The sequence below is a fragment of the Passer montanus genome, unplaced genomic scaffold (assembly GCF_014805655.1).
Source record: "Passer montanus isolate IOZ18808 unplaced genomic scaffold, ASM1480565v1 scaffold6, whole genome shotgun sequence".
NCBI lineage: Eukaryota > Metazoa > Chordata > Aves > Passeriformes > Passeridae > Passer > Passer montanus.
In genome coordinates this window covers 13,574,351-13,596,390 of record NW_024371037.1, presented here as the reverse complement: position 1 = coordinate 13,596,390, position 22,040 = coordinate 13,574,351, and the positions used below count along the sequence as shown (strand labels likewise).

Here is a 22,040-nt window from a genome sequence, read left to right as displayed (position 1 = left end):
CCGCTCCAAACCTTCTTAAGTGTGAGGAAAAAGAAACCTTATACAAACTACAGTAACAGTAGTGGCACACTGGACAGAAGAGCATCGAACCTCTGGTGAGGTAGGAGCCTGCCCAGCTGTTTTTTTGCTGAGCAGAAAGTGAGTCTGAGTGTTCCCAGGCTCACCTGGCTCAGACAATTATTTGAGATTATTATTGATCTTATTGATTATTATTGAGACAATTATTCCCAGGCTCACCTGGCTCAGACAATTATTTAGCCATTGATCTTTCTATGCAAAATACTAAAATATTTATCATATTTTGATGATGCGTTTTGGTAGAATTTCATGGTCTTCAGTCTTGGCAGCTCATAAATCAGGTACTGTCTCTTGCAGCTGCTGTCCTAAGGAAAGTTAATAAAGGTGTAATGCATGTCATTATCCACCTGACATTTCTGCATCCTTCTTGCATCACTGTCTGCCTTGAGGTTGACCTGTGACATTAATTTGGTAAAATAAACTAATAGTTAATCTAAGTGTTGTCCTCTCCCTTGTGTTTGTAGTGTTCTGTGCACATAGCTTGTGGAAAATGACAGTGTAGAACTGTGCAGGATATCTATTTCACTGGTTGCTGGATTTCCCTCCTGCAGATTTTAAGTAAGAGGAGGTTATCACAAACCTTTGCATATCTCATCTTTGCCTTTAATCTCAGTTCTGTTTTCTCTGGGTATAATCCTGCAGGAGCAGTGGTAATCCTCCATGTCGAATTTTGCCTTCACTAAAGTCAATCACTTGTGGTTTTTTGTAAGTTCAGGCTATTGAAAAGCATTGCCAGCAACAGGGAAGAGTGAGTGTAACTGAAGCATCACTCACACAACAAAACTGCACTCACAAAGGGTTTTAAATTTGTTTCCAAATACTAGCTCAAATATTTGTTTGAATTATTAGTTTATAATATTACTAATGTATTATATTTTTTATTATTATTATTATATTTTTAGCTTCTTTACATAGGTGCCAGCTCCTGAGTTAAATGTCCCTTTGTCTGCATGTATGAATGTTGACCACAGTAGAAGATCCAGAGTTCATACCATTCCATTTTTTAATCTGAATAAAATTTCGAACCAATTCAGATAAATTGTGAGGAGTTCTTTGGAGGCAAGGCCTGGGAGCAGAGCTTGACACAGAGAAGATGACATCATTCACCATCCATACAGGCTTTGGCACAATTCTTGACTGAAATTCCCTCAATAAGCAAACAGTGCATTAGCACGGGCTCTGCAACACCTTCCCTTTGCATAATGGTGTTTGTGCTGGGTGTTATTAAAAACGCAGGCAGTGATTCCACCTGTGTCAGCCCCTGCTACTGGCAAAGCATTGCAGGCACGCTTTGTTGCTGCAATGCCCTTTGTTGTGCCTTGTGCAGCCTGGGAACAGGGCAGTGACTATCCAGGGGTGCTGGTGTGGTAGGGGACCCCACTGGCACCCCACAGCTGGTGGGTGCAGTGGTGCTGTGGGCACCTGGGTGTTTACCTGTGCCCTGTGTGACTGTGGGCTGCGTGGAGCCAATTAAGATAAAATCAAGATTGCTGTCTTCAGAGGAGCCTGTGGGGTTAAGAGTTTCCAGATCCAGCAACAGACCTGTTGGTTCAGGAGCAAGTCCTGGCCCGATCTGACAAGGAAGGGCATTTTAATGAAATTTTAATTCTTTGCTGCTGAAGCAAAGTAGGATCATGGTTTTAGACAATGTGTTGGTCTTCAACTCTGAGAACATTAAGGAAAGGAAATAAAATAAACATCTCTTAGTCAAGCATTCCCAACACACAGCAGCTTATGCCAGCCAGTCCTCAGGTCATTTATAGTTGGTGTAACTCTCCAAAGCAAGCAGTAGGCACTGTTTCCCATCTTGGTACCTGATTGCTTGATGCTTCAGCAGATCTATGTACCATTGGAGGTTAAAATAAAAATGAGCTATTATTATTATTAGTTTAGTGCTACTTGATTGTCTTCTGATCTGTTATCTGATGTTAATATTTTCATTGGGTGTATTGACTTACTGAGGCAGGCAGAGAGAGGGCAGGCTGTTAGAATGGCAGGGAATGCAGCAAAGAGAAGAGTGGAAACCAAGCACCATCATGCAATCACAAACCCTTGCTGGACAGAAGTCATCTCATTCTTATATTTTTAACTTGCTGCATTTCACATGCATGCTTCCTTTTAATCTCTTTACCACTTTACCGCATATCATCTCTTGTGTTTTACATGTATGTCTCCTACAGAGGTTCTTTTTCTCAGATTTTAAATGTTATCTAAATGTTATTTTGAAACATTATTTAAAGATTGGCAAAGAGTCAGACTTTGGAGCCTTGAGAAGTCATGAGATGTTGCCTCCACACCCTTTCTCTGCAACCTCAAAAAAGCAAATAAGGAAGACGCCAGTCAGGGGCACAGTTGAGAGGCCTCAGTACGTTGGTAACACCCCTGCTTTGCCTCTGCTCCCAGCAGCACAGAGTGATCCACTGTTGGTGCCAAACTCCCCATCTGGGGGCAGGAGGAAGCAGGGTTGAACAGGGAGAAGTTTCACCTATGGCTGTGGGCATGGAGTGGCACAGAGAGGGATGGCCTTTGCCTGGTGGCCCATGGAGGTCCTTCAAGCTTTGCTTCAAGGATGTGCCATGTGTGAGGTGTCTCCTAGTGACTGCAGGTAGTGTTAAAATTGTGCAAACTGTTCCTGTCTATGAAGGCATACTTCCACACTTATAACCTGGGAGAGGAGACCTAGGATGGGTTTGGCAAGATGTTTAAGTATCTAGAGGTGCAGGTAGATGTCCATGGGGGTTTCTGAGTACACCAAGGCAAACAAAGTAAAGTGCTCTTGGAGTCAGGCCATTTTTGTACACCAGCTAAGTAAGTGTGTGAAAACAGCCAATTTTTCCAGAAGAGAGAGGGAGAAAGGCTGGCACTTCCATCTCCACAACAGTCCAGCCTCACAGGAACCAGTTATGGTTTTTCCTTGTGCTAACACTGGCAAGCCTAGGGAATTAGACCAGCATTCTTCAGTGATTTCCAGTAGATCATCTCAGATCATGATGAAACTGCTTCCCTTATTCTGGTCTCTCTGCTCCCTTGGGGCACAGACCCAGGGCCACTGGGTGTGGGAAGGACCTTGGTGCTGTAAATGCATCCTAGAGTTCCCGGTGCTGTAGCCTTCAGGCAGGACCATACATGGTCAGGTCATTATCCCTAAAATTCCTGAGGGCATACCTGCCTTCGTCAGACATTGCTTTGATTTGTGCATAACCACTGCTTGGGGAGCAGTTGTAATTCCTGCTCTGTGGACTCCTGTGCTGTCAGATATATGGAAAACTGTTCCTGCTTTATTTGAAAATACAAAACCTGGCTTATTTTGGAGAGTTTTCTCATTGATTTCTCTGAAACAATTATTATCAAGATTTTTTTGTTGTTGTTTTTGTCCTAGTTTCCATTCACTTTGCTGCATGCTTTCACCTTTCTTAGCTGAATTGTAACTTTTTATTTTAAATGAACACATGAGATGATACTTAATTAAAAGTCTTGGGATGGAGGTGGTGATCATTAAAGGGTGATGATGTAGGTGGTGAACTCCTCTGTTTATCTGCAGAACTAATCAGGCTTGAGAGGTGGGTGTTGTGCCACTGTCCTACCTGGAGAAGCTGCCTCTGAAGCACAAGAGGTTAATTTGTTTTCCGCTGCTTGGTCTCTCTTCTGTGACTGCCAACAAAGGTAGCAATTACCAGTGTCATCTGAGGGGATGTTCCCTGACGTGGCTAATTTGGAACTGGGAAACCACACTGATAAATTTCTTACAGGCCAGACAATATCCCTGACCTGGTCAGTAGTACAAGAAAGTTGTTACCTAGACTAAATTTGTGCTGATACCTTATGGCAAAAGGTTCCATATCCATTGCAGGTCCCTTGAAGCATTTGGTTGTTTGAAGGATCAGCTCTACCCAGACGCAGTGGAGAATGTGGGATGTGTTGTAAAGGGCGAGTCAGTTTGTGCCTGTCTTTTTAGCTTTCATTATTTTTTTAAGGCAACTTCTGTGGCATAGTTTGCACTTCACATAACGAGTATGTATGCTGTCATATTTGTTGTGTGAAAATAAAGAAGAAATCATAGCAACACATTTGTTCTTGTGGAAGCAGCTGAAATCAAAGGAGGCAGTTCAGGAATGACTTTCACAATTTGCAAATGCCTAAGGGGAGTTATGATAGCTGTTTCTTTAGCCTAACGTTCAAGGATACCATAAAATCAAGTGTTTGAGCACAGAAACACAGCAATCTGAGATTTTTAAAAAAAGAAAAAAAAAGGAAAAATAACATATTGTAAAATAATTGACTACCTGAAATAATTTAAAAGGGTTTTAGATGGATTTAACAGAAGTTGTAGTGGGTTTTTCATTGCTCGTACTTTTAAATCAAGAAAAAATGTTTTGTTCATGCAGAGAGGAAATGTAGGAAAATCTCATTACCACATTAGTTCAGACTAGATCACAATGGTTGCTTTTGGCCTGGTAGTGTATAAGTGCATTGTCCAGAACAATACAGTAGTTTCTGTGCTCAAGTCACAAAAGTTCAGGAAAAAAATAAGAGCCATGTAGCCAACCATCTCTGTACAGCCTCCCCTCCGACACTTCAGTGTCAAGGAATGCGTTAGCAAAATGGGAGACCAAAGTAAGTGAAAATGTCTTTTTTTGGCTTCGGTAGACTCTTGGTCATGAAACTTTGCAAACTTATCTGCAGCCATCGAGCTGGTTGTGCTGCAGAAGTTCCCAAAGGAGATTCTCATTTTTGCAATTTGCTCTGCAGAGGTGTTGAGCCCTCAGTGTGGGGAGCTGCTGAGAAAATGTCAGGCACTTCTGGAAAAGGAGTAGACAATATATGCAAATTGTTGGTATTTATTCAGTCATGTAGTGGTGGAGAATAAACATTATTCCTGACATTTCCATTTTTGATTAATGATGAATGGAGCTGGCAGATGTTCAGCTGGCCGCCAGATGGGGTCTGCTCAGTCCAACAAACAGAATAGGAACAGTCTGGATCTGGTAAAGCCAGCACAGACAAAAGCTCTGACAAAATCTCTAGTTCATCCAAGCGATACGCCAATTTTGACCTCAAAACGACTAAGCTGTTTAAGAATGGAGGTAGTACAACCAGCGAAACTGCTTATGGAAGTGAAATGGGGTGTGGAAGGATGGGAGCTGGTTAGTTTGCTGGAGTTTAGCAGGTTTGTTCCTGCCGCAGGAGCCACAGACTGCGGCTTTGATTCCCTGGGGCTGGAGCTGCGGGGGCCCTCGTGCATTTACCCGCGGTCACGGGTGTAATGCTCGTGTCTCTGGGCACATCTCCTCGGCCCGTGGTGGGAATGGACTGCGTGTAGCGTCGTTAGCCCGGGATGGGCCGTGCCTCCCGGGATCAGATAGCCCGGTGTTGGTCCTGGTCCCTCGGCCGGCCGGTCTGGCTGCTAGCGATGGGGAATCATCCCACGGGAGGAGCTGTGGAGGCTTCTCCCGGCTCGCCATCCGCCGAGGGTCGGGGCAGCCCGCGGGGAGCGGGTGCCAGTGCTGAGGACAGGGACGCTGCTCCGAGCTCCGCATCCCGCTCCTCTTCCCGTCAGGACCGGCTTCCTTCGGCGCACTGCGGGCAAAGCCATTCAAATGTACAGAAGTGAATTTAAACCCATGCAAATTCGGTTCCTGGGGGAGGCGATAAGTGTCTGCGAAGCGCCCCGTGGCAGTCCCGGGCGGGTGAGCCGCCCCCGGCTGCGGGCGCTCGGGGGGAGCGAGGCGCGGGAGCGGGGCTGGCTCGGCGTGCCCCTCGCAGCGGTGGGACCGTGTGTGCTGACCCCCAGATGCAGCGCGAATAAATTCCCTTTGATAATGACTTCCCCAGGGAGACAAAGAGCGGGAGGGAAGAGGAAATTTGACCGCGCTGTTCACGGTTACATTGGCGGTGCCGGGGGGGAGCCGTCCGCCTGCCTTTGAAGCCGCAGCACCCGCCTCTCGGGGCTTTTTATGCCTACGGGGCTGGGGGAAGTGGTAAAAGCGGGGGCTGGCAGCCTCTCAGAAAATGCCCCGGTGCTGCTACTCTGTGCGTAAGCTGGGGCTAGGACGCCTCTTTCCCACCTGGAATGTGCCAAGGGAGGCAGTGATGGACGGCTGCTCTCTGCGATCCTCGCCTTCAGATAGGGTTTATTATTTTTATTATTCATGTACAGAGACCTAGAACAAATGTTTTCCCGTCCTGAACCGAGTCCTTCCCGTCCGGGTGCGCGGGGCGGCGGGGGCCGGGCCGGGTCAGCCCGGGGCGGCCGGAGCGCCTCCAGGGTGGGGTGGGAAATCTATTTCGGGCGTAAACACGAACAAAAGCACTGCGGCCAAACCGTGTGTCCGTCTGTCCTGAGCGCGGAATTTATTGCTTCTGCAGGCGCTCGTTCCCCTGGGTGGGTAGGCGGCCGGGACGGCGACCCTTCCTGCCTCGGGGGCGGTGGCAGGAGTCGCTCCCCCTTCCCACACTCCTTCCCCTGCCTTGGGCAGCACTTCGAAGGAAGATCGCTGGTGGGAGCGATTCCTCCCGCCGCCGGACGGAGGAGCGGTGAGGGGCGCGGGGGTGTCCCGGGGTCGGCGGGAGGCGGCCGGTGCCGGTGCCGCTCCGGTGCCGCTCGGGGCGGAGCGCTGGGGCGCTGCTCCCGGCCCGGCCCCCGGCCCGCCGCCCCGCGGGAGGGGTCGGGGGCGGCGCAGGGATCTGTCCCGCTGCGCTCCCAGCAGGCAGGACGGGGAAAGGAAGCGCTGGCGCCGCCCGGCAGGGACAGGGCTGGAGCAGCCCCCGCCGCCCCTTGCTCGGCGGGGCCGTGCCTGGCGCTGGGCGCTCCCCCGGGCCGGCCGGGTGCGGGAGCGGTCCGGGTGTGCGGCTCCGCGCAGCCCCGAGCGAAGCTGCCGCGGCGCGGGGTCGGGTCCGCAGCCGGCGTCGCCTCTCCTGCGCCGCCTCCCCGGCTCCGCCGGCACCTGGCCGCTGTTCGGTGCCGCACAGAGGTAAATTGCGGTGACTCGCATCCGCTCTCCCCCGCGGCGGCTCCCCCGGAGCGGCAGCGCAGGCGGGCGGGTGCCCGAAGCTGCCGGCGCCTTTGCGCATCCGGCTCTAGAGCGGGGGAACCCGGGGGACTGGGGGCTCCTCTGGCCCACCTTAACGTCTCTGAAACTTGGTCAGGATGGAAAACTCCCACCTGTCCTTCAGGGATCTCTGCCTGCTGAGGAAGGGACCCTCCCGGCTCCTCCGAGGTGGGGGCGCGGGGCTGTCAGCGTGCACGGGGCTTGGGCGCGGAATTTTTTTACTTTTCTATTTTTTTACAATTCCTGTCTTGTGACTTATTGAACGCTTTCTTCAAGTGTTTTCTCTGGAAACTTGTCTCAAATGAGGGCTGTGAGCCCTAACAAAGAAGGGTGTTGTTCGACAGCCAACAGGTGATGGGGTGAAACCTGAGTATATGTGTACATTGGAGTAAAGTCTGGCTGCTGTTTAAAATAGAATTTTAAAAATCAATGGGAGACTGTAAAAGGCAAGATTTCCTTCTTTCTAAATCTGTACACCCTTTTAAGGAGAGAGGGGGGAGCGTCCGTGAGAATACCTCTTTCTCGGCTGGAGGTTTGCGTCTTGCCTCACTGCAGTGTGTGCTTGAGTTTCCATCAGGGATGTGCAGAGCCAAGGATAACACGGGCAAATCAGATGTGTTGGCATGGGGCGATGCTTTGTCACGGGGTTTCCGCCTTTTGCTAAATGCAGGTAGCCTGCCTTTGCGGTGTGGCTCGTCAAAAGAAAATACCGTGAGAAGGATCGTCTGACTTCCAGCTGGAAAAGTGGTCTTGGCGCTAGGATGCTAGAGGAAGAAAGTAGTTAACTCCTCTGTTGGTCCTTGTATACTGGCTAAAAAAAAGGAAAACAGTTCTAGGGTCCATCTAGAATGTATGTCTTTTGAATAAACAAGTAGACTGGCTCTATTCCTTCCCGACTGCTCTGGGTAGTTCATTACTCAAAAGGACCCAGCAGCTGTGTGCTTGTGCTGATACAGATTCTCCTTATCAGTTCTGGATCCGGATTTCCCACACAGAGAGCTATAGAGCTCACCTAGCTATGTTATTTGTACTGTAGCTAGGGTACGGGACTTCCTGATCATGTGCATAATGCACATTGGAAGTAGGCTTTGAATTATTAATAGTTACTTTATGGCGGTTTATTGTTGTTATATTGTGCCCTTCCTCTTCTAATGTAGTTATCTTGCACCAGAGATTAAATAAGCAGGTGAATGGGCTGGCCACGCTAATCTTGAGTCGTTGAGCCTTCATTGTGAATGGATGCGTGTGATATGCATCTTGTATCCCCTATAGCCTTGTTAACAAGCCTTCTAACAAAAAAGTTGTTAAAACAATTTGCCCTGCAGGACAGAGTAAAACAGCAGGGGGTGGGCAAGGAGATGTTTGTCTAACTTTGCTTACAAATCGTGACCTCTTCTATCTGGTCAGGGGGAACATAATCAGTGAGCTGGAAATCCTAGCATGGGGGTAACCTTCATATGGGCTTCAGCAACAGCTTTGTTCTAAGTTTGATATCCCAGTATTTTGTGTACCCATAACTTTGTAATTAGGAGTGTAGTTTGTCTTTGCCTCTAAGGAATTTGTCATATGACTGTTTTAATTCATCAGTGGAAAAAACACAGTAATTGCTTTTCTTTTCAAATCAAATTTAGCTGTGTAACTCAATTATGTTATTCATAGTTGTCAACCTGCCAGTGAAAAACCTCTTTGTAGGCTATAAAGCCTTTTTGAGAGGCAGTATTTGAACAGAGCTGAAACCTCAAAATGTTCCATGGTGTTTAGGAAAGCAAAGCAAAACAACACATCCTTGCTGTGTTTTGTAGGTGTCATGGCAGGAGTAGAAAGACCACCTTTCTGGTCATCCCTTGGAAAGCACTTATTTTTTCAGCTGTTGTTTATATTCATTTGAATCCTCCTTAGAATGTAATCATTTTAAACAGATCACTTTGAAGGATGAGTGAGGCTGGGGGGCAGGGAGGAAGAACCCTGTAGTTTTAAAATGCAAACCAAATTACACTTGAACAGGAGAGGAAGAAGACTCCTAAACAAGCAATTGCTAAAATAGTTCTTCAGATAGCCTGCTGTTAAGATAGGCTGGATTAGAAACCTTCTTCTCTGCAACCCCACAGTATTTATGATGTGGCTTTATTTATATGGGGTGTGTTGTCAATCATTTTATAGCCAGCTTCACATTCATCCTATAGGAGCATTTTTCTTTTAAAGTGAATTATGTCCTTTGAGCTGTCTTAATCTCGGTTGTTCAAATGCTTTGAACATTTCTAATCACCTTACCTGGGGAGGAGAACCCTCACTGTAAAGTTGCATTTCACATTTGGAAGTAAGATGTATTTTTCTTTTATTCTCTATCAGCCAAACTTTTATACTTCCCTGTATGAATGGAAACTGGACCTGCGGCTCTGTGGTTTCCTCTTGTTGGAGCTGGTGTGTGTGCGTTCTGAAATGGATGTGTCAGAGGAGGCCCAGGCAGGGCCTGTCTCTGCAGAAAAGCAGCCTTGTCTCTCTCTTACCAGTGCCTTGTCTTCCTTAGGAATTAGGCAACACTCCCACACTTCTGTACCTTTGCTGTGCTTAGGATCCTGACGTTGCCCAGTGCTGCTTTGTTCCTTGTGGGAGTAGTACGTAGCCTCAGTGTTCAAAATACTCAGAAAAGTTAATAAGTCATCATGCATTCAGATTTTGTGTTGTTTCCTTGTCTTTCAAGAGAAGTTGGAGAAGTTAATCTTGATCTTGTGGAGAGAGGGTTTTGAACAATCAGTATGATGCAATTGCTGAGTCCCTTGGTGTGCTTGTGAGTGTTGGGTATTGTGAGAACAAGGCAGGAGTACACTCTGCTCAAGTGCCCAGGCACTGCCAGAGCTGAACCTGTCTCTTTGCCTAAATTATGTTTCAAATCTGCTTCCTGTGGGATGTGGTTGAGGTCGTGCTGCCTAATGGAATATTGTCAAAGATGTTTAACCTATTGACTCCTTTTTTTTCCTGGGATATTGGGCAGAAGTCAGTTCTTGAAAAGGGACAATTTGACCAATGTTCTTGCAATGCCCTAAGAATTTGAAATAGCAGCTGAGGTGTCAGTGAGTGGCACATTATTGCAAATCAGGCATCTGCCCCTTTCTAAAAGGAAATGGTAAAATAGTTCATCTGCTGCTAAGGTCATCTTGGAAGGAATTCACCTTCTCAGTATTCCTAGTGACTTTATATTTAAGAATTACTTGGATATAGATGATGTGACACAAGCTGCCAAACTAAGCATCCCTATCCATCAGCAACAGTGAACACTGCTGCCTTTTTTTCCTAGAATGATTTCCTAACTGCATCACATTATTCCCCTGTCCCTCCTTCCTTGCATTCCAGTTTTATGCAAGCAATAGCAAAAGCATACTTGATGCATGACTTTACTTCCACCTGTAAGTGGGAAGGGAAAGCAATTCTCTATTCCTTGTCTTATCATTTGCCTCTGAGAGCAACTAATTCAAGGGATACAGTAGGAAGCCTGTCTTTCTGCTTTACATATATAGGATTGAGTTTTTAGGATTGAGTTTGGTTATACTTACCTTCCTTGAGAAAGACTGTAATATGGTGATGTTAAACTCAGAAGCTGTTGTGCTAACCTTTAGCTGTTCAACTTGAGGAAGATTTCAGACATGTGCCTGACAGCTCACCAGCTTTCCAGAAATAGCCCATTCTCAGAGGGGAAGTTGGCAGGTTTGCTTGCCCCATCAAATATTAAATTAATCTTCTATTACAGTGGAGCTATGAAGTGTCTTGGCATCTTAGCAGTGCACCAAAAATAGTGTGTACGTTTTTGAACCAGAAGTTTTTGAAGTAAAGTTAAACAACTTCATTTTTTGGAGCACTAGCCCAGTGGAAGAGTTAAGTGATCCCACCTCTTTTTATGGGCTGTGGGAATGTATAGACATATTGAAAATAGGGCTAGATAAGACTATATACTGGATATTATAATTTCTCTGAGTTTGTAGCTTTTGGATGCATATGCCCACTTTTTATGGAGCAGGTTTGGGTTTATGTGCTGAGTTATCAGAACCTGGCACTAACCAGTGCCTCATGCTTGGAGGAGAAACTCCTGTTGAGTAACCAGCAGAATACTTGGGTAAGCAGTCTTAAATCTTCCACCTGTGATCTAGGAGCAATTATTTTCTCCAAAACAGTGGTGATGAGACTGGAAATGTAATGTAGGACCCACCAGAAGTTTTTAGATTGCTTTTCTTGTTAGACCCACCAGCAAGGTTTATTAAAGGAGATCAAAATTTTCTACAGCTCGGATGTAGCACTGACAAAATTGGATCTGTGTTTAGATGAACAGGTGAAAGAATGTCCTGAAAGAGGGAAGGCACCGCTCACACGTAAGGTCGTACTGTAAGAGCAAGCTTCTCCCTGCCCCAAGAGGCCAGGATATCTGTTGTGTTAGGACAAATCCTCTGTGCTTTTGGTTATCTGTATTTCACTGAAATGCCTCATCTGAATTTCCTAAGAACTTCTGCTAGAATTAATGCAAGACATATATCTTGTTACGCTTTTTACTGCAGACTGCTTCAGATCTTGGTGGGAGCCGTCTTTGACAGTTGTGACTTAAAACAATCCCACTGATATTAAGCTTTGCAGGCTTCATGAATCAACAAAATCATCTCCCTGTAGGGTTTTAAATTGACAGAACAATCATTATGCATTTTACAGACTAATCTGGCATAATTGGATTTCAGATATTTAACATGACCAACGCCCTTCCGCTCCCATATACAGCATTACCAAAGTTCTCAGAGGAATCCAGCAGATGCTCTTGCTCTGTGCCTGCCTTGTGAACAACAGGATGCTACTTGCACAACCATCTTACCCCAATAATTTCTTTAGTTTTTGACAAGTGGTTGCCATGTCTTTTGTTTTACTAGGTTAGTGGCTGTAATGACTTCAGGAAGAGCTTGTGTCATTCCTGTTAGCACCTGCTCAATGAGTCTTTCCTAGAGTTACCTAAATATATATATCCTGTGATGTGAAACAAGCAGAACTGTAAAAGGTGACAAATGTTAATACTGAAATATATTGTGGTTGCCAAAAGTGATAATCTGTGCCTAGATTTCTCGGATTTTTTTTCTTCAATAGTTTTATTTTCATAACTTTTTTGAGCACTTTTGAATTGCTTGTAGCAAGTTGTGATGAAGCATCACTAATTTATTGTTCTGGGCAACACAAGGAATGCTAAACTGTTGTAAGATCATTTACACTGATAATTAGTTGTTCATGTTCAACTCTATTAAAGCTCTATTAATCTTTTTCTCCAGATCACTGCTTGATGAGCTGCAGCTGAAATATTTAACACTTCACACTTATGCCATTGGAGATGGAGCCCAAAGCCAATAACCTCATTTTTGGGTGTCAGCGAAGCTCAACCTCTGACGATGACTCTGGCTGTGCCTTGGAGGAATATGCCTGGGTCCCCCCAGGCCTCAGACCAGAGCAGGTACCAACCATGTTTCTGCATTTTAAAAATAAGCCTCGTAAGGACTGTCTGAGAGAGTGATATGCTGCCTCTGTAGGTCTAATTAAATTCTTAGAGTGTATAAAACTTTAATTCCTGTAGACCTTTTCACTTCTTTTGTGTTTCCTGTCCAATTGTCCAATGGGGCTCTGTGTAGGTAGCTTAAAGGTCTCAGCTCTGAGGAGTTTTATGTTCCAAAAAAGTTCCCAGTCAAGCTTTTCCAAAAAGTATATGCTGCAGAGGTATGTATTGCTGAGTAAAAGCAGCATGGAAGCTTGCTTTCTTTTTGAAAGAAGTTATTAGGTTAAATTAAAGCTGATGGCATACCTCATGACATTGTGCTCTGTGGTCAAGTATTCCACTGCACTTGCATGACTCTTTAAATAATTAGGCGTTTGACATCTAGAATATGGATGGTACGACAGCGCATATAAATGAAAGTGTTCAGTCACTGTGACAGGTAATAATGTATTTCACGCTTGTTTAAATAGTTGTATGGCTGCCATTTGTTCATGCCAGGATTCCTCTTGCGTGGTGTCTGGAGCTGACACTTGTGCCTTGGTTGGGCTGTCCTCTCCCCTCTTTTCAGTCTTTTTTTGTGTCACATCACATGGCAGTGGGAATATAAGTGAAAGTATTGATGACCAAGTTGCTGTGGGAGACCAGAATGAACTGCTCATGGTATTGATGATATTGCAACTGTGCTGATGCTGTGTACTCAGTAATATTCAGAACTCAAGACTTCAGTGTTAAATGGCCAGGGTGGCTTTGCAACATCTGATAAAGGAGGCAGAGCGATCCTAGCAAGCTTATACAGTCCATATTTTTAAAAAGTGCAGAAGATGTCTCTTTTTTGCAATGCAGAGATTTTCTTAATAATGAGTAAAGTAACAAGTCAGCAGGAATTGCAAATAACAGGCTATTTTTAGGGCAACTCTTTTTATCACTTACTTAAGCATCTATAAGAATCCTGATGAATCAGACCTTAAGGCAAACAGTGAGCTAACATTTTGCCAGAACAATTAAATGCCCTAAAATAGCCCCATAATCCCAGCTAGCCCAAACTCACCAAAGATGGGAGGATTCTTCCCCCCGAAGGGTTACTTATTTTGAGAACAGTGCAATAAACTTGAGAAAAGGGCATAAGCTATTTTAAAGCTTCACTTCTTGCTGCATGTTATCTTCTCCTGGAGCATCCTGAAATATAGTCAGTAGCAAGTAGGCTTATAGTAGACTTCAGTTGTTTAGATTTTGGTTAAATGAAGAGCAAATCATGTTTTGTACTATCTGTCTCTCATAATTTTGATTGCTTCCTGACTTAAGTGACTGATTAATGCCTTTTTTTTCATCTGTCTTGCACAGTAACAAGCTGTTGACCTGAGCATTATTTAAATCTATGGCAAGTAATATTTTTGCCAATAGTCAGCTCTTACAGCCCCAGGCCTCGTGACAAGCTGGAAACTGCATAGGAAAAACAATAAATCTGTAGCTGTTCCACAAAAATATTTTTTGCCATTGGGCTTTGTCATAGTGTTCATTACAGCTTTCCTGTCATAATATTCTTCTGAAAAAAAAAAAAAAAAAAGTGAAGGCTGATGCAAAAACGTTCATCCTGTGAAAATTTCCTGGTTAATTTGCATTTGATTGAAATGTGGCTGGATCCAGCCTCCTCCCAAGGGAAGGATGTTTCCACCTTCTTACCAAAGCCCACATGGAAGCAATGAAAGCTGATGGTTTGGGTGAACCTGATCAGCAGGAGACTACAAAACAGCTTTTGTCTCAACAATGTGTAAAATGCAGAGAGCAAATTAAATTTGTTTATATAGTGGCTGTTTTCTGGAAAGCTTCGTGCCTTGTGTGGTAAATTGCAGAGGGAAACTTAGAATTTCCATGGAGTTGTTGACCAGCCCTGAAGGGGGTGGGAATAATGAGAACATTAAATGTGCATAATTTATGATACCCCCCTAATTGTCACTGCAAATTGCATTCCAGAAAAGCAATTCAGCAGCTGGGTGCTAGTTTTATCAGAGAATTCAGGTTTGCTGAGCTGGTTCATCTGGCTCTTGTATTTTCAGCACAAACCCTGTCACAGTCTAATGTAGCGTGACCTCTTCTTCCTTGGTAAATGAGACCTGAGATAAAAGAGTAGCCAAAGGACACTGGCAGTGCTTGGGGCCTGTGTGTCTCTGGGTCTGAACTCTGCATTTCTCCTGGTCAGGTCCAGCTGTATTTTGCCTGCTTGCCAGAGGAGAAGGTCCCTTACGTTAACAGCCCTGGAGAGAAACACCGGATTAAACAACTTCTCTATCAGCTGCCACCCCACGACAACGAGGTAAATACAGAATTTAGGATGAACTGTCAGGACTTGGGTCTCCCTAGCAGCTTTTCCGTGGAGAATTACCTGCCTGTGTATTTATTACAAGTCTAAACCATGGCCTGCAGTGGCATCTGAGCTATAAAGCAGCACGGTGTGTACACTGAGTCCATTGTTCAGCTGTCCGCTTGGCTTGTGTGCAGATAAGAGCTGTCTGGAAGGACACTGCCTTTGCTTGTTAGGCAGGCTGGTGTCACTGCAATAAACTTAACACAAGTTGGTTTTATAGTGTTTGCAGCCACCCACCAATTACCAGGAACCTACAAATTCCTGGAATTGCATTGTGGCGCACAAAAAGGATGCTTTGTGATAGTAAAAGGTTTGCATCTCAGTTATGCAGTGTAATTTGGAGTAGAAGTGGAAATAACAAACAAGCTCTTTGTAAGGAAAGGGGCGGGGGTGTCAGTACTTAAGGTCTTGTGTATATTGCAACACTTAGTCGTGGGCACTTAACCATAAATCTAGAGGACAATATTATGGCTGATTTAGGTTCATTCCGTTATTTTAGGTTAGCAGCAGACTTTGGGCTAGTTTCTGAAAATCTTTCTTTTGCCTAAACAACTCCTCAGTTTAGCATGGTGGGTTTTTTCCTGTAATGAAAAAAAAAATCTCTCTCCATACTATTTTTGTGTTATGCCATATTACCTAAATATTAAGATGGTAGAGAAGGCAAGCAGAAAAAGTTTAATTATAATTGGCAGCAGGCCTGATGAATTCCTTGCATATATGCACTTACTTACTCATCTGTTCCATTAGAAGCTCAGTCTCTAATGTAAGTTCTCCTGTGTTTTCACTGGAAGGTGAGATACTGCCAGTCGTTAAGTGAAGAGGAAAAGAAGGAGCTGCAGATGTTCAGCTCTCAGCGCAAAAAGGAGGCACTGGGACGAGGCACTATTAAACTACTCTCCAGAGCAGTGATGCATGCTGTTTGTGAGCAGGTAACGTACTGGTGCCATAGGCTAGCTACAGGGCTGAATAATGTAAAACTATGGTCCGTATCTCAATATTAAATATTAAACTTACCTTTGTCTGTGTTTGAAAACAACAACAACAAAAGATTATTTTGAAGAAGCTGCATGGAAGACGAAAGAGGTAGTGCTTGCTTAAGCAAAATACAACCTTTGATACTACCAGGAATGAACTGAGTCTTTGATATATTTCCTACTCAAAAAAACCCCTTAATGCTGACTCATATTAAAGTAAAAGCAGACATACGCTTTAAAACATTATTTTGTATAAAGTAAACTTATATTCGCAGAAGGTTCATTGAGATGCAATTCATCTAGACCAAAACTGATTTTTTTTTTTTCTTATTGTCAGAATTTTGGAATAAAATCTCATATTGGGCTTTGTGTTTTAACTTAGTTTAAATGCAAGAAGCTAGTAGTTTTGGATGGCAAGTGTGTTCACTTTCTGGTGTGTTTGTTCCCAGTGCGGTACAAAAGTCAACGGCGGTGAAGTTGCAGTTTTTGCCTCAAGAGCTGGGCCTGGTGTGTGCTGGCATCCCTCCTGTTTTGTGTGCTTCACATGCAACGAGCTTCTTGTTGACCTTATCTACTTCTACCAAGATGGAAAAATTCACTGTGGCAGACACCACGCTGAGCTTCTCAAACCTCGATGTTCAGCCTGCGATGAGGTAAATAATAATTCACATTTTACAGCCAAGCTGCACTCCTGTTGTTCAGCTGACAAACTGCATCACTTCAGAAATTCCTAACTCCAGATTCAGTTACTTAAGAAGTCAGGACTCTGCTGCATCAATGTGTTTGAAAGCTGAGGGATATTTAATTTCTTGTCAAACTGAAAATATTACAAGCAATAAGATAGTATTTAGAAAGCAAACACTTGCTTGTATTTAGAATTGAACATTCTCAAATATTACAAAATATTATCCTTATAGAAACTTCTGTAATAGTTGAGTTCCAAGGTGAGGTTCCTTTTTTTTTTTGGCTTTAGAATGTACTGTTTTTCTTTCTTTTTATTTCTGTTGTGGGAGATTGTTGTTTCTATCTTTGTATTCAAAAGGGAGCAAAATGAAAATAAATTTTGTGTGTGAACTGCAGAGTTAGGATATTTTATATGCTCTAACTCTCAAGGTAAGGTTTAGGCCACTTAACTAAAAGTATCCTTTTTTTCCCTGAAAAGATAATTTTTGCTGATGAGTGCACGGAAGCTGAAGGTCGCCACTGGCACATGAAACACTTCTGTTGCCTCGAGTGTGAGACAATCCTGGGTGGACAGAGGTACATCATGAAGGATGGGCGGCCATTCTGCTGTAACTGTTTTGAATCTCTCTATGCAGAATACTGTGAGACCTGTGGCGAACACATTGGTAAGTGTGTCCTTTTTAAGCATTAAACGTACAAATTAAGGGAAAGCCAATTTATGAAATTATTTCACATTCCCGAAGTATGAATTCTGCAAGTAATTTTTAGAGAGACCCAGAGCATTGCTTTTTCTCTCTTTGCAGGTGTTGACCATGCTCAGATGACCTATGATGGACAGCACTGGCATGCCACAGAAACTTGCTTTTCTTGTGCTCAGTGCAAGACCTCTTTGCTTGGCTGCCCTTTCCTTCCAAAGCAAGGGCAGATTTACTGTTCAAAAACCTGCAGCCTGGGAGAGGATGTTCATGCCTCCGACTCTTCTGATTCTGCGTTTCAGTCTGCTCGGTCCAGAGATTCCAGGAGGAGCGTCCGCATGGGAAAAAGCAGCCGCTCAGCCGACCAGTGCCGCCAGTCTCTGCTCCTGTCGCCAGCCCTCAATTACAAATTTCCTGGCCTTTCAGACAATGCTGATGACACTCTTTCTCGTAAGCTGGATGATTTAAGCCTTTCAAGGGAAGAGGCAGGCTTTGTTAATGAAGACTTCTGGAAAGGAAGAGTAGAGCAAGAAATGCCTGAAGACCCTGAAGAATGGGCTGAACATGAAGACTACATGACCCAACTTCTTCTGAAGTTTGGTGATAAAAGCCTCTTCCAGCAACCCACTGAAGTAGACATTAGATCAAGTGAACACTGGATTTCTGATAGCATGGTCAAGAGCAAGTTGGACTTGAAAAAAAATAATCCAAGCCTAGCAAGTAAGAAATATCAATCAGACATGTACTGGGCCCAGTCACAAGATGGTTTGGGAGACTCTGCATATGGCAGCCACCCAGGCCCTGCCAGCAGCAGGAAAATCCAGGAGCTGGACATGGAACACGGGGCCTCAGGATACAAACATGACCAAGCACCGTGGTATGGAGGTTCACTCGAATGCTTGTCTGACCTGAAACAGCAAGAACAAAGTGTTCGAGACTCAATGGATTCCTTGGCTTTGTCTAACATAACAGGTAATGGGGAAATCAGTTACTGGTTTTGATGGGAAGGTCAACAGAAGCATGTGTGTTGGAGTATTTTGTAGGAAGTTTTTTCATTTTAGTGATTTCTAAAAAGCTTTAGTATCAAGAGATGCATGTAAAGTAGGCAACAGCTTTTATCAAGCCCATAATCTTTTACAGGATATGTTTCTGTTGCTTAAATCCTATTAGATTTTGCTCCTTTTAAATTCTCTTTTTTTTGCTTTAAGCAGTGATGTTAAACAGAATAAGAACAGTCTTCAACTACACATTTATTACATACAAACAACTGTTTTAAGCAAATGACTATTTTTCCATACCTTATGTATAAGAGGTTGCATTATATATTAGGATGATATTAAAGATAATCTACAAAACACTTTAGATAACTTCCTGATTTGCTTGTAAAAATATGTAGAAAAAATCTGAAAGGATGGTAAACTTCATAGCCTTAGGCAATTAGGTTTGTGAGATTTTTCCACACTGACTAAAGGGAAACTGATAATGCACTTTTGTGAACCTCCTTGTCAAACATAACCTTATCCCTCAAAGGGATAAAGTGTGCATGAACCTTCCTTCCCTATTTTTGTCCAAAAACCCAGACCTGGCAGTCAAGACCCATTTGAAAAGTGGGTCCAGTCATGGTCTCCTTTCCTTCCCTCCTATAACCCGAATTACGGCAGCTACTTGTCTAGCTGAGGCCCAGCCACAGGCTGGCAGCATTGGCCAAGCAGCAGAGAAGGAACTGAGGAGGGGAGCTTGGTTCAGGGGGCACAGGAGGAGGAGGAACTGGAGGTATTGCACCTGGGACCATCATAGGGCATGTGATGCTTTTGATGATTTTTTGAGAGGAAGGATCCTTCTTTGCAAGGCAGTGAGCTTGGCTTCCCTGTTGCAACAGCTGGAACATTAATTTGGCAACACTAGAAATGTGAAATATTTTAGCCTTAAGAATGGCAAGCATAAACTGCAGAATAATTTTAAGTAATCCTTTTTTCTTAAAAGGCATACCTGTACGTATGTTTCAAAATTCTTGACCCATTGAACTTCTGCTCTTGATGTCCTCATGACAGCTAATTCCTTGGTCATCAGCGTTAACAGTTAAATGTTTTAAATCAAAACAAAGTTTATTGTGCTATGAAGGGAGTGTTTTTGGTAATAGTTCAAAAAAACACTTGGTGACAAGAAATGTTTCATATTTTGTTGTAATACTTGTCTCTTTGGTACTCCTCTCATTTTCTTCTTCCTCCTTTCTCCATTTCCACCACAGGGGCTTCAATGGATGGAGAAGGCAAGCCACGGCCATCTCTCTACTCTTTGCAAACTTTCCAAGAACTAGAGGTGGAGGACTGTGAGAAGATGAGCAACATGGGAACTCTGAATTCTTCAATGCTCCATCGGAGCACTGAGTCCTTGAAGAGCCTGAGCTCAGAGTTGTGTCAGGAAAAAGCATTGCCAGAGGAAAAGCCAGTGCATGTGCCTGTACTGAGACGATCTAAATCCCAGTCTAGACCACAACAAGTGAAGTTCTCAGATGATGTTATTGATAATGGAAGTTATGAGAATCTTGAAATACGTCAGCCTCCCATGAGTGAAAGGACTCGCAGGCGTGTTTACCATTTTGAAGAGCGTGGAAGTCGGCCTTCTCACCATCGCAGAAGAAGTAGGAAGTCTCGTTCAGATAATGCACTTAATTTGGCCGCAGAAAGAAGATGCTCTCCAAGAGAGAGATTCCGTTATTACTCCCCTCAGGATCATGAAAAATTTATTCAGAATAGAAGCTCACGTGAGCTTCGTGCCTATATTCAAAATGCAGAGCTGTATGGACAATATGCCCATACCAGGTCTGACTATGCACTGCGGAATCAGGTGGTTGATAAGTTCTTTGGATTGTATGGTGAGGAAGATGACTCCTGGTGTTCAACTTCATCCTCATCATCTGATTCTGAAGAGGAAGGATATTTTCTAGGACAGCCAATTCCACAGCCACGGTCACTGAGATATCCATACTATACAGATGATCTTTCTGGTCCAACTACTGCGTTATCCAGTTCTCAGTTTGGACAAAGGACAACCAAATCAAAGAAGAAGAGGGGACACAAGGGAAAAAATTGTATTATATCTTAATTAATTACTAGTATTTCTTAATTGGGAGGACCAGTCAATTCTGTAGCTACAGTTTGAACCACATCTTTTTTATATTAATAATTGTACTTAGGCAAATTGCTGAAGTTCATAATGCTTTGCCACTGTAAATGATAACCGTGCCAGAGTTTACATTGTAAATGTAACATTCAGAAATGTCACCACGCCAAATGATCTGCTCAGATACTGCTAGGTTTACATACTGTGTTTCAGCTGTCAAAATACTGTTACTGCAGTTCTTAATACAGAGTTTTTGTAGATGTTTTATTTTATGCTCACTATTCACCTACACTGAATTATCTGAGAGAGAGGATTCAACAAAGATGAATAAATAAAAATGTCAGTCCTGTGCTGTAGTTATAGACACACAGGGTGATGTCTTCTTCCTCTTGCTGCCAAGAAAAAGAAGGCTCTATACTGTGCCCTTTCTTCAGGATAAAGCTCACTCTTCCTTGCTCAAGTTTCCATACAAAAACTGGATTCTTTTTATTTGGGAAAAATGCTCCTTAAGAAAGCAAAAATCATAATGTGGGAGCTGAAATGCTTGAAGCCTTGATGTATCCTAAAACAGCAGTGAATGTTTTGTACATTTAACTTTCATGGTTTTTCCTCTACAATTTTTTGAGAAAGTGTGAGGTGGCTGGTTTTGGTTTGGGGTTTTTTTCATGCCTGTTTAAAGGAAGATATTAATTTAGCTTCTGGAATTGGACTTAGCTGCCAATGAGTGGTGATGTTTTTTCTGCCATGGCCCCCACCCCTCAGCAGTGAGAGAGGTACCACTGCTGGAGTCCTTTGCTCAGGCATGTAACCCCATTTAAGTCAATGGATCTACTTACATAACAAATATTTTCATACAGGCTTAAAGGATTAGGCTCCAGAATTGTGTCTTTTCACATGCATTATCCAGGTTTTAAAATGTATTAGCTGCAATTCTAAGTCAAAAAGGTTGATATTTATAATGTAGTATTTCATAGGCTTAAATGTATTCATAATTTAACAGTGCAAATACTAATGTACATATTGTACAGTTAAAATTTTAAAATCTGAATATTTTTATATCCCTGAATTTGAAGAAGTTTGTTACCATATCAAACTAGATTTGTTAGGGGTTTAACAGCAGTGTTATGGATGAAATATTGCTTGTATTTTAGTCAGGGGGTTTAAGTTGAAAAATGTTCAGTGCAAAACAGCTTAATTTTGTCTACTAGGTATTAAAAGCTCTATATGCATGGTGGGGCTATGTAAATACTCTCTAAGGCCCTCTTAATCTTGCAAGTATTATTTATGGGTCAAGCAAAATGTAAACTATATAAATGTAAAAACCACACAAGCTTGGAATATATCATTACAACCAGTATGCAACTCCTGTGGACGTGGATTTTTTTATTATTGTTCTCCCTCCTTCCCCAAAAATAATTTCTGAAGTTTGCTTACCTAAAGGAAGAGAGATACTGAGTGGTTCTAGAAGGCAAGCTGGCAAAAACTATAAAGTAGGAGGTAATCACAGTAGGTGCCTTAAACTCCAGACATGGAGCAGGAGCTATTTAAAGTTATAATAAACTT

The 22,040-nt window shown here is 43.4% G+C and overlaps 1 protein-coding gene across 6 annotated transcripts in view; it reads left to right on the top strand.

Moving 5' to 3' along the window:
• The window catches only part of PRICKLE1 (prickle planar cell polarity protein 1), a 65,847-nt gene extending 44,015 nt beyond the window's left edge, over nucleotides 1–21,832 (top strand). Inside the window, exons 1-8 of one of the 6 annotated variants that reach the window (XM_039726911.1) lie at nucleotides 6,118–6,207; nucleotides 12,422–12,600; nucleotides 14,837–14,950; nucleotides 15,793–15,930; nucleotides 16,425–16,628; nucleotides 17,138–17,324; nucleotides 17,463–18,326; nucleotides 19,603–20,459. In XM_039726911.1, the coding sequence (XP_039582845.1) occupies nucleotides 12,469–12,600; nucleotides 14,837–14,950; nucleotides 15,793–15,930; nucleotides 16,425–16,628; nucleotides 17,138–17,324; nucleotides 17,463–18,326; nucleotides 19,603–20,459 (2,496 nt within the window). In that variant the 5' untranslated portion in view covers nucleotides 6,118–6,207; nucleotides 12,422–12,468. The other 5 variants (XM_039726912.1, XM_039726909.1, XM_039726908.1 and 2 more) reach the window with 5 other exon arrangements.
• The last annotated feature ends 208 nt before the right edge of the window (nucleotides 21,833–22,040 follow it).